The 14,683-nt window shown below is 43.3% G+C and overlaps 1 protein-coding gene across 1 annotated transcript in view; it reads right to left on the reverse strand.

The window, feature by feature from the left end:
- Nucleotides 1–1,077: 1,077 nt before the first annotated feature.
- LOC126530845 (poly(rC)-binding protein 3) overlaps nucleotides 1,078–14,683 on the reverse strand; it is a 421,321-nt gene continuing 407,715 nt past the window's right edge. Inside the window, exons 17-18 of the mRNA XM_050178150.3 lie at nucleotides 12,251–12,307; nucleotides 1,078–11,085 (exon numbers count right to left, since the gene is read on the reverse strand). Of these exons, the coding sequence (XP_050034107.1) occupies nucleotides 11,082–11,085; nucleotides 12,251–12,307 (61 nt within the window). The 3' untranslated portion in view covers nucleotides 1,078–11,081. The remainder of the gene's footprint in view (nucleotides 11,086–12,250; nucleotides 12,308–14,683) is intronic.

The raw sequence follows: 14,683 nt of genomic DNA on the forward strand, positions 1-14,683 counted from the left end.
TACCCAAGCCGAGTTCTATATAAACAAACATTAGAACAACTTGTTTATCTTTATGACTATGAAAAGTGCATGTGTATAAGAAATAGCAATGAAACGTTATTCCAGTTATAACCTAATTGGTACAGTAATAAGTAGGAGTGTGCGAATAGTGATTTTTGAGACCGAATCGAATAAAAATCGAATAGTGCCACAAGCGAATCAAATCGAATTGAATATACAATACTTTCCAAATAGCTTTCGAATAATAAATAATCATTATCACCATTAATACAAAACGATGTTCACATCCCAGTATTCTTAAAGTTGGCAAGTTTCTGTCATCACATAGTACGTCATGAGGGGCTGATCATTAAAAGCACAAATGGAGCATTAGGAGCAAACAAGTAGTATCTCCGCATACACAGTGTTCTTCACAGAGAGTGGAAGTGGCCGTTGTACAGCCTTTGAAGTATGGCTATAGCTCAGTGACGTTGCCTGCTCTGCCTCGCAAGTTCTCACGTTTTATGTATATACTATGCACACGGGGGTGAGAACTTACCGTTAGTTTGCTCCAATCGCTATGCTTATTTGGGCGCAGTTCACGCTTTTAAATATTCGAAAAAGTATTCGACAAAATATTGGCATTTACGAATAGCGACGATTCGATTCGTTACTCGAAAGTTTCGAACATTCGCACTAACCCTAGTAATGAGTAATTGATCTGCTAAACCATTAACAACTGAAAACCTGCGCCAGCGCATCAAAAACACTGTTTATAGGCTGTGCACGTTAACTTTCCGGTGCTTACATGAGAATTCTGGGAGCACTGAAACAGCGCGGCATATCTGATACGTTGGCCATTACAGGGTTCAACTAATTACTTACCTATCTAAATTTATCTAGCCTCACTCTTTAGCGTACCTTTAAAGCTAGCAATGTGTTCTTTTTTTCTCTTCTCGGACGCCGAGTTCCATCGAGATGATCTCGTCGTCGCACGCTGTCTGCATGCAGCGTTGGCTCGGCGCGCCGCTCCGCCAGCAGCGGGGCCAGGCCCACGTGACGGAGGGACGACGCGATTCACACAGACAAGAGACAAGGTCGTGAAGAACATCTATAAATATCTCCTTTATTACCTCGAGAGACGAGTAAAATCGAGGTGCTTACACGTCTTCCTCAGAGTTTATTGCATCAAATAGCGGCGCCTGTTTGCTCCTTAGTTTTTTTTTTTATTCGCCTCTCTTTTGCCGATGTAAGTACAATCCACCAAATATCCGTGCTCGTCTCCTCGTCTTTTACACCACGCATCAATACGGGTTTAAATACTGTGTATATAATGTTAATGCGCTTTTTTTTTCCTTCTCCGCGTTATACACACAATACGGTGGAACAACAAGCGGCAAAAAAGTGACAAGAGAAACCCAAGAAGACAGGAGTGCATCAACGGTAGAACAGTACGGCTACTATGTGTACACGATATAGTATCTGGTGCAAACGAACGCAGGCGGGTTTCAGCGCGCGCGCGGTCTATGTAAGACTAGTGGCGTCTGCTTCCTGAGAATAACGAGAGACATTGCTATCATGCAGACGACAGAAGAAGAAGAGAAACAAACGGCAAATAAATAACAATAGAAAACGTCTGGCGTGTCACGCACACACACACAGTCACACACATCACCTCTGCTGTACAATGAGTGAAACAAGTTCGACAGAAACGAACGAACCCATGTGTTGCTGTATCTCCCCCCTCCTTTTTTTCTCTCTCTTTCTCTCTGGCTATATATTTTCTCCTCCTCATCATCATCATCACTCTACCTCTTTCCGTCTCTATGTTTTGCGGTTTTACAACTACAATTACTTTTTTTTTCTTTTGCATAAATGAGACCTTGGCATCGACACGCCCACTTTGGCAAGACAACCCAGGGCGTCGTCGCCGTCGTCATCTTATTCTCTCGTTTTTCCCGAAAGGCGACGTCCCGCCAGCGACCGGCGACCGTCCCAGCGCCACGTGACGGCAATGGCGGACATTAGCCGGCCGTTCGCAATATTCGCAAGGGCCGGCGCGGCATTCGCAAAATAAGCGTCATTGCAAAATCAGAAAACAGCAACAAGAAGAACGAGTGAGCAAACTAAAAACCAGCGAACACTGCGAGCAATTCAAATGATTTGAGCTGCAGCTCCTCAGAGATGTCCGAGAACTGCGATAAAGAAAAAAGAGAAAGGAAAGAAAATACTGTCACGCGTACAGGGTGAACGCAAAGTTTTGTCTTTCGCGTCCTTATCCCATACAGCGGCATCGTTTTGCGTTAACTCAGTCGCGTCGTCGTTGGCCTAGCACACTGCAAAGATGTAATTTGGCCCCGGTAGGACAAGCAGAAGCTTATAGCACGTAGAACTCGGGCAAATTGTGCTTCGCGTCGGTGGGTCTCGGGAAACGCGACAGAAAACGTACGACCATGCTACAACATCGCGCTGAAACGAGGCTTCTATCTCGCACCAAGTTTCTTGATGGCGATCAGTAAATTGAAAGAACAAAAGAAAAAAAGAAAGTGGTCTCTTTGAAAATCAAACTAACGAACGCAGAGAAATGAAGCGCGCTGTGCAGCTTATAAACGCCAGCACAGACGCAGACTTTGATAACCTCGCCTGTTCGGAGGCTATTAGCCGAAAGCGACAACTACATGTCGCGTGTTTCCAGCTACACGTGGCGTATTTTCGACGCATCTTCGGAGCGGCGTCGCCAGGCGCCACTATAGGGCGCACGATGACAGTACTCAAACGCGGGCCGAATTGGCCGCCTTGTAGTGGCCGACAAAACGGATACTCCGTGGTACACGCCCTTTGGCCGGCATAACGGCGAGGTTATGGCGAAGCGTGGTGTTAATACGCGACGACGAGGGTGTGCGTCAACGTGCCGTTGCCGCGTTCACCATTAAAATTGCTTCTGCGGCGCCTTTCATGAAACAACAAATGAATAAAAGCCGCCAGACGTCGCTGGAAACGGCACTGCGCTTTACTGCGCTGATAAATGCCTCCATTTCTAGATGGCCGCTGGCTTATAGGGCGCGGGCCCGCGGTGCAGTGAGATTCGAGCTCACTGTACCCGCGCCACGCTATAGCGAGCACATGCACACGTGACAAGATATGTGAGCAAACTGTGAAAAAAGTGCGTGATATGTGTTTCTTTAGTGGGTGTAGAGAGTATACATATATAGATACATATCTATATCCTATACACAGCGTCGCGTTTGCTTCGCCACCCATCGTGACTTCTTTTTTTTTGTCCCTCACTCTCCCCGCCGAAAGAAAGAAAGAAACAGTCATACACGATAGTGATTGTTTGAACAAACTTTCCGCCTCTTGAGCAGTGTATTTTTTTGCTTTTACACGCGCTCTTCGCCTTCATTTTTCTTTTTTACAAAAATAAGAACGCAATAACAAAGTACGATCTAATAATGTACATGCAAGCGATACGCAGCCAGTCTACAAAAAAGACCTTTTTTTTTTTTTCACTTTGCACGCACTGCGCTCAGGCAGGAAAAAAGGCTCCTTCCTCATATTGCCACTGTCCTGCCTTTTTTTTTTTTCTTCTTCCTGAATTGCTCTGCCGTTTCATTCGCCTGACTGGTGCGCAGAGCAAAGGCGGCGAGAACAACCTGAAGTGCGTTGCCCCCCCCTCTAGACTTACTTCCATCACACGTCGGCAGCGGTTCATAACCGCTGGTCAACAAAAATATAAACTCAACCTACAACGCACGCGAAATATCTGTACGCCGCTTCTCTTTCTCTCTCTCTCTCATACCGGAGCGCCACGCGGGCGAGGGGCAACAGCTTTGGCTTGAAACGAGATCTGTACAAGTGTATCTATGCGACCCTGTGACTCGGACTACCGCGTCTCCGCAGTCCCGAAACAAGGACTGCGCCGCGCGCGCGTAAGTACGGCGATTTTTTTTCTCAATATTCATTTCCCTTTTTTTTTTTTCTGTTTCGGAAAAAAAAAACACGATCAGCGGGAGGGTGAGTGAGGCGGGAAACAAGAGACGATGACGAGTGTGCTTGCTGCGGGACGAATACAGAAAAAAAAAGGGGGGGGAGGGGCGCCACTGCCGGTTTTCCCGCGGTTTCTCAAAAACGGCCGGGTGTGCGACGTTTGCGCAACAAACGACACCAGTGACCTTCTCGAGAAACGACCGACGACGCCGCGGCGATGACGTAAGCCGATTTTCGGCGACCGCGTCTCTCCTGAAACTCGGAAAGCCCGAGTGTGCAACGTTACGGGCCTTTCGGCGACAATTGTTTTCGAGCACAAAGCGCAGGTCCGCAGACGACGCCTAGCGACGAAGTTGGTGGTGTAAGGTGAGATTCGGGTGCATGTGTACGAAGTTTGCTTGGAGCGGTTGGAAAGGGCGGTGTAAAAGGGGGGCAAGCTATCGTTTACAACTGTGGTCGCTTGATCTCTTGACGCCTGCGTCGGGACAAATGAGAGCGGTCAAGGTTCCGGTACTGAGCATAGACGAAGCGATGTCCGCACGGTGCCAGACCGACGCGTCCGGAAAATTGCAACGGTTCACTCTTTTCTGCCGGGTCGCACGCAACGCCACCGTTGGCGATCGCCTTCCTTTTCCCGCAAGCGCGCGCTCTCGTACGCGACATCCTACGCACGCACTACGCAAGCTGTGCCAAGAATACACGCACAAAAACAAAATAAAGCAGAAAATGGGGCAGACGGCGGTTGCAATACGCAACGCGACGAAGTGCGGCGTCAACGGGGTCGTGACCATTCCGAAACCTCGGAGACGATAAAAAAAAAAAAATCAATTACGGAGAGAACGAAGTGCGCATGCGCACACGCGTTCTTCACTGACCGTGGCGCACGGTGTCAACGGATTAGCGCTTGTACAACACTGCACGAACAACAGCCACTCACAGACACACTAGGCGCACGCACTGCCGACGTCTGTGTAGGCCAGCTGACTAGATACTCGAGGCGTCCGTCTCTCTCATCCACGGAACGGTCCGCCTGCACTACAACCTTTCGCTCGAACGTCGCAGTTCACGTGCATATATTCACAACCTAAAAAAAAAAAAAAAACCGAGAAAGACTTTTTTTTTTTCTTTTGGCCTTTGACCTTGCTTTGACTACGGCGTTAAATGCGACGTTCTGGAAATAAAAAAAAATGCAGTCATTCGACTTACAAATGAAGCTGACGTTAAACAGGCTAATAATAAGTACTAACAGATCAAGAGTTGCTGTGGGTTAGCACATCGTGATAGCATCATGTGACGACCCAATGACTGCCACAATAAACTTAGCCCTAGCTTTGTGCTTGCGTTGGGAAAGAAAAAAGAAGGAAACGTTTAATTGTTATGCGTCAAAATAACAACAAACATACCACGCACAGCGTCTCAGTAAACTTGTTATCACAGAACAATTAAATATACCTGTAAAGCATCACACACACACACACACACGCGTGCAGACAGAGAAAAATGAAGTGACTCCTGTGCACTGCGACAACGACAAACGTCAATCAACTGGAGAACACGTGTTCGAAGGAAAACACTGCGAGAACGACGGAGCAATCAATGTTGAGCATTTAACATAGTCATTGAATACAACCTTTGCGCTTTTTTATGCACTGCGAAAACCTTTATCAAAGCAAAAATCAAAATAAAACGGCAGAAACTGTGCGAGTATTTCAAAAAGAAAAAAAAAAGGGGGGGGGAGGGGAAGGCAAACGGCATCATCAAGGTTGCCTGCAAAAAGTATGGAATGCTTTCCCGCAAAAACAGTATGCCTGTGGTAAAGAGAGCTTCCAAGAAAGGGTTCCTCTGCTCGTCGGGTATGGGTTCGTAAGAAAAAGATAAAGAGAAAAAAAAACACAAATAAAGAAGTGGGTGCATTCCCCTGCTCGCGTAAATGCTCATGTGAAATTGGCAGCTATGCTTCTGCATAATTCGGTGGCCTCAAAAAACACCGCTGTGTCTGCCTTTACCCCGAGAGCCGTCGTGCACAGCTCGAGCCACATTGCAATGACAATCTGCATATGGCAAAAAGCCCGTTCCGTCTATATATGTATGCTTGCGCGGCGTTATCGCTCTAATCGCGGTTACAACAACGCGCCTACAAGGCTTGCTTTGTCGGGCTCTCTCACTCGTCTTCTTTCATTTTTCACTGGCGGCGGTGTGCACACACTTCCCACTGTGCCCACAGTACGGGCTGACGAAAATTCCACACTACTTGTAATCAATCGTCGCATCAAGACTATAAGAAAGCAGTGCTACTATTGCTCTAGTGCTTGGTACAAGGAAGGTAAAAAGAAAGAGCAGATGTTTACTTCAAATTGAAATATTAGATAACATAAAGGCATATTACTTCTGAAGCAAACGAAATTACCGCCCTACGTGTATTGCAAGTCTGTGCTGCATAGTATGTGATATGTTATTGACTGAGTGAGAGAATAAGTGGACACAAGGGAAGTAAAAGAAAACAAGCGTTTGCCCTTCACAAATGACAGTTAGCTCGCTAAGGTTCAATGTATGAGATCAAAAACTCCATTAAACGCTACGAATTAACCGCTTTATCACAAAAACAGACAACGCAGGCGAGCCTCAAGGGCACGCAGTGCAAGAATGTAAAACGGTGCAGTCAACAATATTTCAAGCACGGCTCAAACATCTCATTATTGACTTATACATGTTGCAAAGGATTGAAGTGGCACAAAATCGAGAGAGAGCAAGCACGTGACGAGGGGGTCAAAGGTCAGTTACAGCGGGGAAGAAAGTACTCGCAGAATTATGGTGAACAGGAAAGCTTGCAACTGCCACTACACTTCAGCGAATGTTTCAAAAGCATAAAACTACAAAGATACTTTGCCAGTGAACATACTATGCGAAGTATAACAGCTTTGAGCTCCCGAAATCACCTCGTTTAGAGGGTTTGTGAACTATCTGAAGATGACGCTTTATGCTGTAACAGTTTTCTAAAAAGTTACGACCTTCCGAGGTGGTTGGCTTATAAAAAAAAAAGAAAGAGTATGGAGGCACAAAGCTGAATCAGTATTACTGGTGAGATCTAGTGCAACAAATGTACAATTAAGAATAAAATCTTGGCATTGCATTGCATGAGATCGTTCTTTTTTTTTTCCTTGCTAACTCCAAATGGCACATGATGCAGATAAGTACGCTTCAAGACAACTAGGCGACAGAGTGACTGCACTAGCTACTGCATAATGCTGACTCATACCAACTGGTTCCTTACAGTAGCGTAACACACATGCCATTCTTGGTAGGTACAAGTGAAATTAGAATGACGTTTCCACTGTGACAAATCCGAAACAGAGACTAGAATAGCAACACCTTTTTCTCTTTTTTTTTTCTTCTGCAATCAGCATTTGCCTTGGAGGGGTCAGTATGACGTTGCTCTAGCACCATAAAAAACAAACTACACATGGTCCTCATCTGCAGACTTCTGGTTTGAGTGCACACTACGATGACAAGGCATACACCTGGGCCAAATTCGGGGCTCGCATCATCTGCTGACACAACACACAACAAAGGGATACTTGGAAGCTGGTATATCAAACAAAGTGTATCCTAAGGAAACTAGTTCTCAGAGTGCTAGTTGTTAGACTAACCATAAGTTTCGATTTCTTATACTTAAGAGAAACACTAAGTATCATGCAAGAAAAGGCAGCTTGATGAAAAAAAAACAAAAGAAAACAATGAACAGCAAGCATTAGCCTTATAATCATTCACAAAACCTGTAGAAAAAATGAAGAACACCTGGAAACTTAGTCACTGGCACACAATGTTAGTGAATACTAGCTTAAGGTTCTCTGAACTCTTTGTTGCTACTTCTGTATGCCGACAAAACAAGGATCTAAAAGAGGAGAAAGAATGTTCAGATTTCTTCAGGAAGGCTTCACCCGAAGGCGTGCACTACTAAAGACACAAGAAAACAAGGAGCCACACAACATTCAAAGCAGGTTTGAATTCTACAGAATATGCTGCCCGGTCTTGTATCTCTCATTTTGTACATTTATGAAAGTGCATAGTTTGACTGTAGTGACGTTTCCATTGTATACATATACTATCTCATATATATTCATATATATATACTTCATGTGTATAGAAAAATTTACAAGATGAAGGGTGTTTCAATGGCGTACGAGGCCATCCAAGACTGAGGAATTATGCCAGTGTGAGACTAAGGAGATAGTAAAAAAAATAATAATAATAAAGTCAACGTCATTCTGCACTTGTTCCAAGGATATGCCTTTTGTTCGTTAAAACATGGGCTGTTAGATGTCTTTTGGGATAGGGTTTTTCCATGTGCATTTGTGACACTGTCTGGCTTACTTTGCAATTATTACTAAAGCAGCAATCACTGAGGCCTGCACCTCTTGCCATCCTTAAGCATTGCATCAAAGTAAAGTCATACATCTTAGCCTCCTGATATGTGTCTTCACAGTTGCAAACCTCACACAGATAATGTTCACCATGTCGCTTCATTATGCCTCAGCCTCAACGTTACCGCTGGCATATCCGTAGCCGACAAATCAACTTCAGTAAGTGTAACCTATAATGTCAATCTGTGCTGAGTAACAAAAATAAAATAATAACAGTAACCACAAATTACTAAGCTCAAACTACATGCATCTAATAAATGACAGTAGTTCTCTTTAAATGGTCCGTGTGAATTGGAGAATACAACACGGCAAGTGGCAAACTTTTCGCATTGTTTGACTCGAATGGCATGTACGTCAATGTGGATTATACAACTGATACATCATTCACGGAGGTTCAACTAGAAAATCTAGCCTACTCTGGTTTACCTTGCGTTCAGGGAAAACTCTAGACACTACACAAGAACAGAGGCACATCCTTCTTAAATGTCATATAGCACACAATGTGAGTTACCTCATGTCTGCTATATGACTTTGTCTACGTTCTTGCTTGGCATTCAGCACTTGATATGTTTGGCTTCTAACACCCAATTCTTGCTAACATTTGCAAAACTGAACAGATTGCTCATAGATTGCATTGTGGCATCACTTCGAACTTGAACCTTGTGTAAAATAAGCTTTGTGGAACTGGCTGATACACCCCGTGCTCTCCTTAAACAAAAATGACCTGCCATTAATGCCTGTAGCAGTCAGTGCAGTACAGTGAGTTAATACCCAGATGTTCTTTACAAGAGAAAAAATTGTGACCACTAACAAAGAATTTGCAAATAAAATTCCTCACAATACTTTGCGCCATCATGCTAACCTGGCTGACAGTACTGATAACCACTCTGAAACAAGGATGTCTACTTTTATAAATAAAAGATGCAATATATAATCATGAATGCAAGTGTAATGTGACTCATGTTTCTTAATGCAGTAAAGAACGTTTTCCATGAGAATAAAAATTCACAATAAAAGCTGCTACACTGCTCACTACTTCATGTTCAGCTGCTTTTGTGAGCACAGTTTTTTTTAATGTGGCACTGGTTCATAATCCAGTACCCCCAAACATTGGCTGGTTATTTAACCTTGCACTTGCATATATAACCTGTCATCTCCCACATGGATACTGTGTTATAACTTATATCCAAACACGGATGTACCTTTTTAACCAGTTGCTACTATATCATAAAAATATTCAAATCTCACAACAATAAACGTTAATAACAACACCATGGGGAAAATGAGGATCTAGTTTTAAGGTTGTGAAGAAGTGCCACATCAAGACACTACATCCAAAATAGGTTTAAGACAGCTTGGTCAGCTAGAATGCGAGTGCCAAAATAAAGAAAAGCCCTGTAGCACACTTGAGTGCGTTATTGCCATTAAAAAGACCTTTTTGAGGAAGTCAGCTGTATGTGTGATTACGCAATATTGTGCAGCATTAATGCCAAAGCTTCAGAGTATTCTTTCTGCTTTCCTGTAATCAAAGATGCCGGTGGCACCGCATATATGCTGCAGGACACTGACCACTCCCACGCCCCCTAAATATGTCCACCCAGAGCCCACAAAGTTCACCGTAAGCAACGGTTATTAAGATCAGCTGTAGCAGCTGCACAATGAAACTATCCAAACCTTACTTGTAAAATGTCTGTATCAGGACAGCTAATCAATAAAAACAGCAGCTTGTTATAAAGAATGAAAAAGAAAAAGTAAACGAAAACTAAACATCTATACATTATTTGTGCCTACGAGCAAAAACTGCAGTATACATGGAAGTTTGGCACCAAATCATGAACTGTCACTTTGTGCACCCATACAGTTGACATTGCTTTTCACTAATGGCAGCAGAAATATAGCAAAAATATCCAAGATGAAATGTTCAATACTCATCGAACTTTCTGCAGACTGACACACAACCATGCCTGTGCAGAAGTAAATAGAGACAGCACACACACACACACACTGACAATGTGCTCGTCTCTGGTGGTTTACAAACAATAATTCTATGGCCACAGAGAGAAGAGAGAATCCAAGAGTTTCTCAATTGCACATGCTGCTGTCTAGTAAGAATTGTTAGCATGGCCATGTCTCAATCTACATGATTGACCACGTTGCACAAAACCCGTATCACATGCGCACGTAAGGGAAAAAAAAAATATAAGACACGTACAATTCATGTCCTCTGCTACATTCCAGAGTAAAGGCCAGGAGTAAATGAAATAGTTACAGTAGCCTGCACACTGGTAAATATGTTAAAAAAAAAAAACGAGATCGGTATCCTGTGTTGCAGCTAGGGTGCAGTGCTGGTTTGTCGGAGAACAGTGCACAAGGAACAAACGGTGCAACGCACCCGCTACGTGCAGTTTTGTAGGCTCAGTGCAGCAAGTGACAAAAATAGGTACACGCTTGACGAGAAGAGTTCCAAGCCATCGCGACACGCCGAATGAGCGCGTTTGCTCGCGTCCAAGGGAGTGGGAAACAGGATGGTTGTTGGTGTGTGTGTGTGTTTACAAGCCTGGTTGCCATGAGATATGGATCCACATGTCATCCGCTTGATTCAGGACAATACTGGGGTCTTGCTCTCTTCTCTTAAGTAGCGGGAAGAATGGTGGTAACCTCTGGAGCTCCTCCAATGAGAGGCACAGAGAGAGATCAGCTGGAAAAGTAAAAGAGAAAAAAAAGAGAGGCAGACATCCTAAATTAAGTGTTTTTGATTTATTGGGTTTTACATCCTAAAGCAGCACTGAAGCTCTGAGGAGTGCTGAACAGCTGAACCTTGTTATAATAATAGTGCATCCAAGACAAAAATACCTTCATTTTATCCAAAATTCACTATAGGCAAACACGATACCAGGAAAAGAAAAAAGAAATTTGGCAGGAACCACTGAGTGACGACTGTCAACATTAATGCGATTAGCACTGAAGCAATGTAGTGAGACCACCGTTTAGTTACTGCCAAAATGCGTCTCGTGCGAGGTGTACGCTACAGCCACGCTCCTCTCTCACGCTTCCCTCTGGACACGCTGTACCATCTTGGGGCACCGCCGCGATGTCTGTGCGTGGCGCATCTCATTACATACGACGCCAGTTCGATCCCACCCAGCACCAAAGAAATGTTAAAGGGTTTGTTTTTTTTCTTGTCGCTAAAGAGCGGTAAGTACCCAGTAACCCAAACTGGTGCGAAAGAGGTTCACTGAAGAGTGTCACATACCCAGTGACCAAAGTTGGTGCGACCATCGGTTTCGAACCCGGTTCCCTCAGGACAGCAGCCCGATGCTCCACCCATTAGACCATGGACTACCCAGTGACCCAAGTTGGCGTGAAAGAGGTTAGTGCGGATAGACACAGACAGACAGACACACCGCAAACTGGGTGAAGCTCCTAAAGAACGCCAATCACATTATTATTTGGAATTTTATATTTACTTCAGTATAACCAATAACTTTTTTTACCCGTGCATGCTTTGGTAAAATTTGTCTGCAGTGCGGGGCTTCCTTGTTAATTTTTTGACCACCCTGTTTCCAAAACGTGCCCATAAATCTAAGTACTGAGAGTTTTTGCATTTTGCCTCCATCAAAATGCGACCACAGAAGCCAGGAATTGAATCCCTAACCCTGCGTTCGGCAGCCGAACGCCATAGCCACTGAGCCATCGTAGCTAGTGGAAACAATTATAAACCTGTTTGTTATCATTACTTCCAGCAATTTTACGTGATTACCTTCCTGCCTTCAATTAAACACTGGAGACTGCAAACGAAAGATGAAAGAAAAATTCAACCATGGTAAGAGTACACCTGAAAAAAATTAACAAAGATCACTTACTTCAGCGGAGCGACGGCCATGTTCTTCCAGAGCAAAGGTAGCTGAGCATTCTGAATGCTGCATAACAAAAAAAGAGTGGATAAAAAATTTTTTTTTAGTGTTTTGTCCTTGAGCATTTCCAGGAAACTGGCTGTTAGTAATACCAAAGGTAAGTACAATTCTGTCACAAGTCACTTGAGCAACATCAATGAGGAAACAGCAGGTCCTTGTTCAATATGTGTTCACGTGCCACTAACCACAATTTGACATGCTACAAACTGCTACAAAGCTCAAGCAACTACCAGAAACTGAGTTGAAATAACTTTCAATGCATTTTTGGTGTGGCATTGCCCAGCATCTGTGTGTTAAATTTAAAGACACATTAAGAGGAAGCGTTAGTTTGGGAGCTCCTCTCTGAATACACGACAATGAAGAAGTCGTTTTTCTCGTTAAATACTGCACCCAATTTTGATGAGGTTTGTCACACCAAAAAAAAAAAAAGGAAGTTCTAGTGACTGTAGGAAGCAGACTGTTTGTTTAGGCCATCAATTTTTAAATCTTGACAATAACAAACATTCAAGTAACCCCCACTACCATGTTTACAACTTTATCACTTAGCAGTCATAAATGATATCGCAATTGTGTAAGCTGCACCTAATAATACATCTAAGGCAAACGAAACTGATTATTATGCATCATTCCTAACTATATCACAACTTCATATAAGCTATAAATTCACATATAACGTCTGTCCCTTCTAGAAACTCGAACATATGCAGCTGACAGAACGGTGATATTTGTTTTTAGTGCAGAGTTATGGATTTCTAAACTTCATGCTTTAATTTCTTTTAAATTTACCAGGCTTTAGAAGTTTCAATAAAATTCCAGGCACTAAATTAAAATTCTGCTTTCTGGAGTACCTAGAATTTACCTTCCTCTCTCAAATGCAAGACATTGTATTCAAGTCAGCACAGCAGTTGTCTCGTAAAAGAATTTCAGCGCTTCGCATGCATTTGAACAAAATAACAACGGAGCTGGTCCTAAGCTAAACCTTCCTCTTAAAGGCAAACATTGAATCCAATAAAGACTTGTTTTCCATCCAAGTTATGACAGGACGTAGCAAAGTTGCAGTGAGCACACCAGCCACAGCAGCAGCACAATTAATTCAGAATTCAAGTTGCTGACGACAAACAGGATCTCTTGCAGAGCTCTGATAGCAATTCTGAAAATTCTCGCTCTGCTGGTAGTCGCTTGAGTCACAAGGTCTGCACAGTGAGGAAGCCTCCCTTCCCACAAAATATGTTAAGAGAGGAGCACATAGTGTTATCACCAGTGGGAACTCTCTTGTAACGAATAATAATAATAATAATAATAATAATAATAATAATAATAATAATAATAATAAAATTGGCTAAGGTGCACATTCTTTCACTTCGAAAACCGTCAGACTCCAACAATTACATTTTTTCATTGAAATAATTCACTGCAGCAGAACATAGTCTTCCAAACTTTATGCAGCATAAGCTTTGTTCAATCACCCCAACATTCTGGAATTTCTTCACCCCACTCGCTCGCTGCACTCGCTCCCCCTAGAGCAAGAGTGCAGAGTATGAAGAGATAAAAAAAAAGGTCAACAAAGGCTTGCATCCACTTTCCACATTAACCACGTTTACTTGATCGTGCCAGGACAGGCATTTTTTGCTGCATCGAGGCTTAGACCTACAAACGATCGAATTGAGACTTGGGAATTTTTTAATAACACTCGGAATAGTCCTGCAAAGTTCGGGTCAATCAGCGACCCTGGACAGAATTGTCAGGATAAAAGTATCAGCTTTTAGGCAGTGCTTGTAGCTCTGCAAAACACGCGAACTAAATGATGCACTTTTTTCAATGTATTTCACAAGTCACTGCTGCAGTACCCTAGTCTCGAAGCCCCATGAGTAACTGGCTCCCATGTTGCAACTCATATTGAGTGTGATATTATTTCTTTAAATAGAGCAAAGAAATTTAGAAAGAAAACAGAGGGTGTGCATATTTGACCAGAATGTGTGCTTTGTACATCCCTGTGAGTCATTGTTGAGAACATAATGCGTATCACTGAGAATGATGCTTTGAACTGTGACATGTATCATGCCTTGATAAGCGATTCACTGGTCATAGTAGTGGAGTTCATCACTCTGGATAACGTTTTGTACTACGACATGCGTCATCAAATTAAATTCTGGGATTCTGTGTGCCAAAACCACAATATGATTATGAGATACACCATAGTGGGGGACTGTGGATTAATTTTGATCGCCTAGGGTTCTTTAATGTGCACTAAATGCACGGTACATGGGCTTTCTTTTTTTGCATTTCGCCCCCACCAAATGTGGCCGTGGTGGCTAGGATCTAGTTCGCTGCACAATGCCAAAGCCACTACGCCACCCCGGTGGGTGACATGTATCATGATCC

This window comes from Dermacentor andersoni, chromosome 5, assembly GCF_023375885.2.
Source record: "Dermacentor andersoni chromosome 5, qqDerAnde1_hic_scaffold, whole genome shotgun sequence".
Classification (NCBI taxonomy): Eukaryota; Metazoa; Arthropoda; class Arachnida; order Ixodida; family Ixodidae; genus Dermacentor; species Dermacentor andersoni.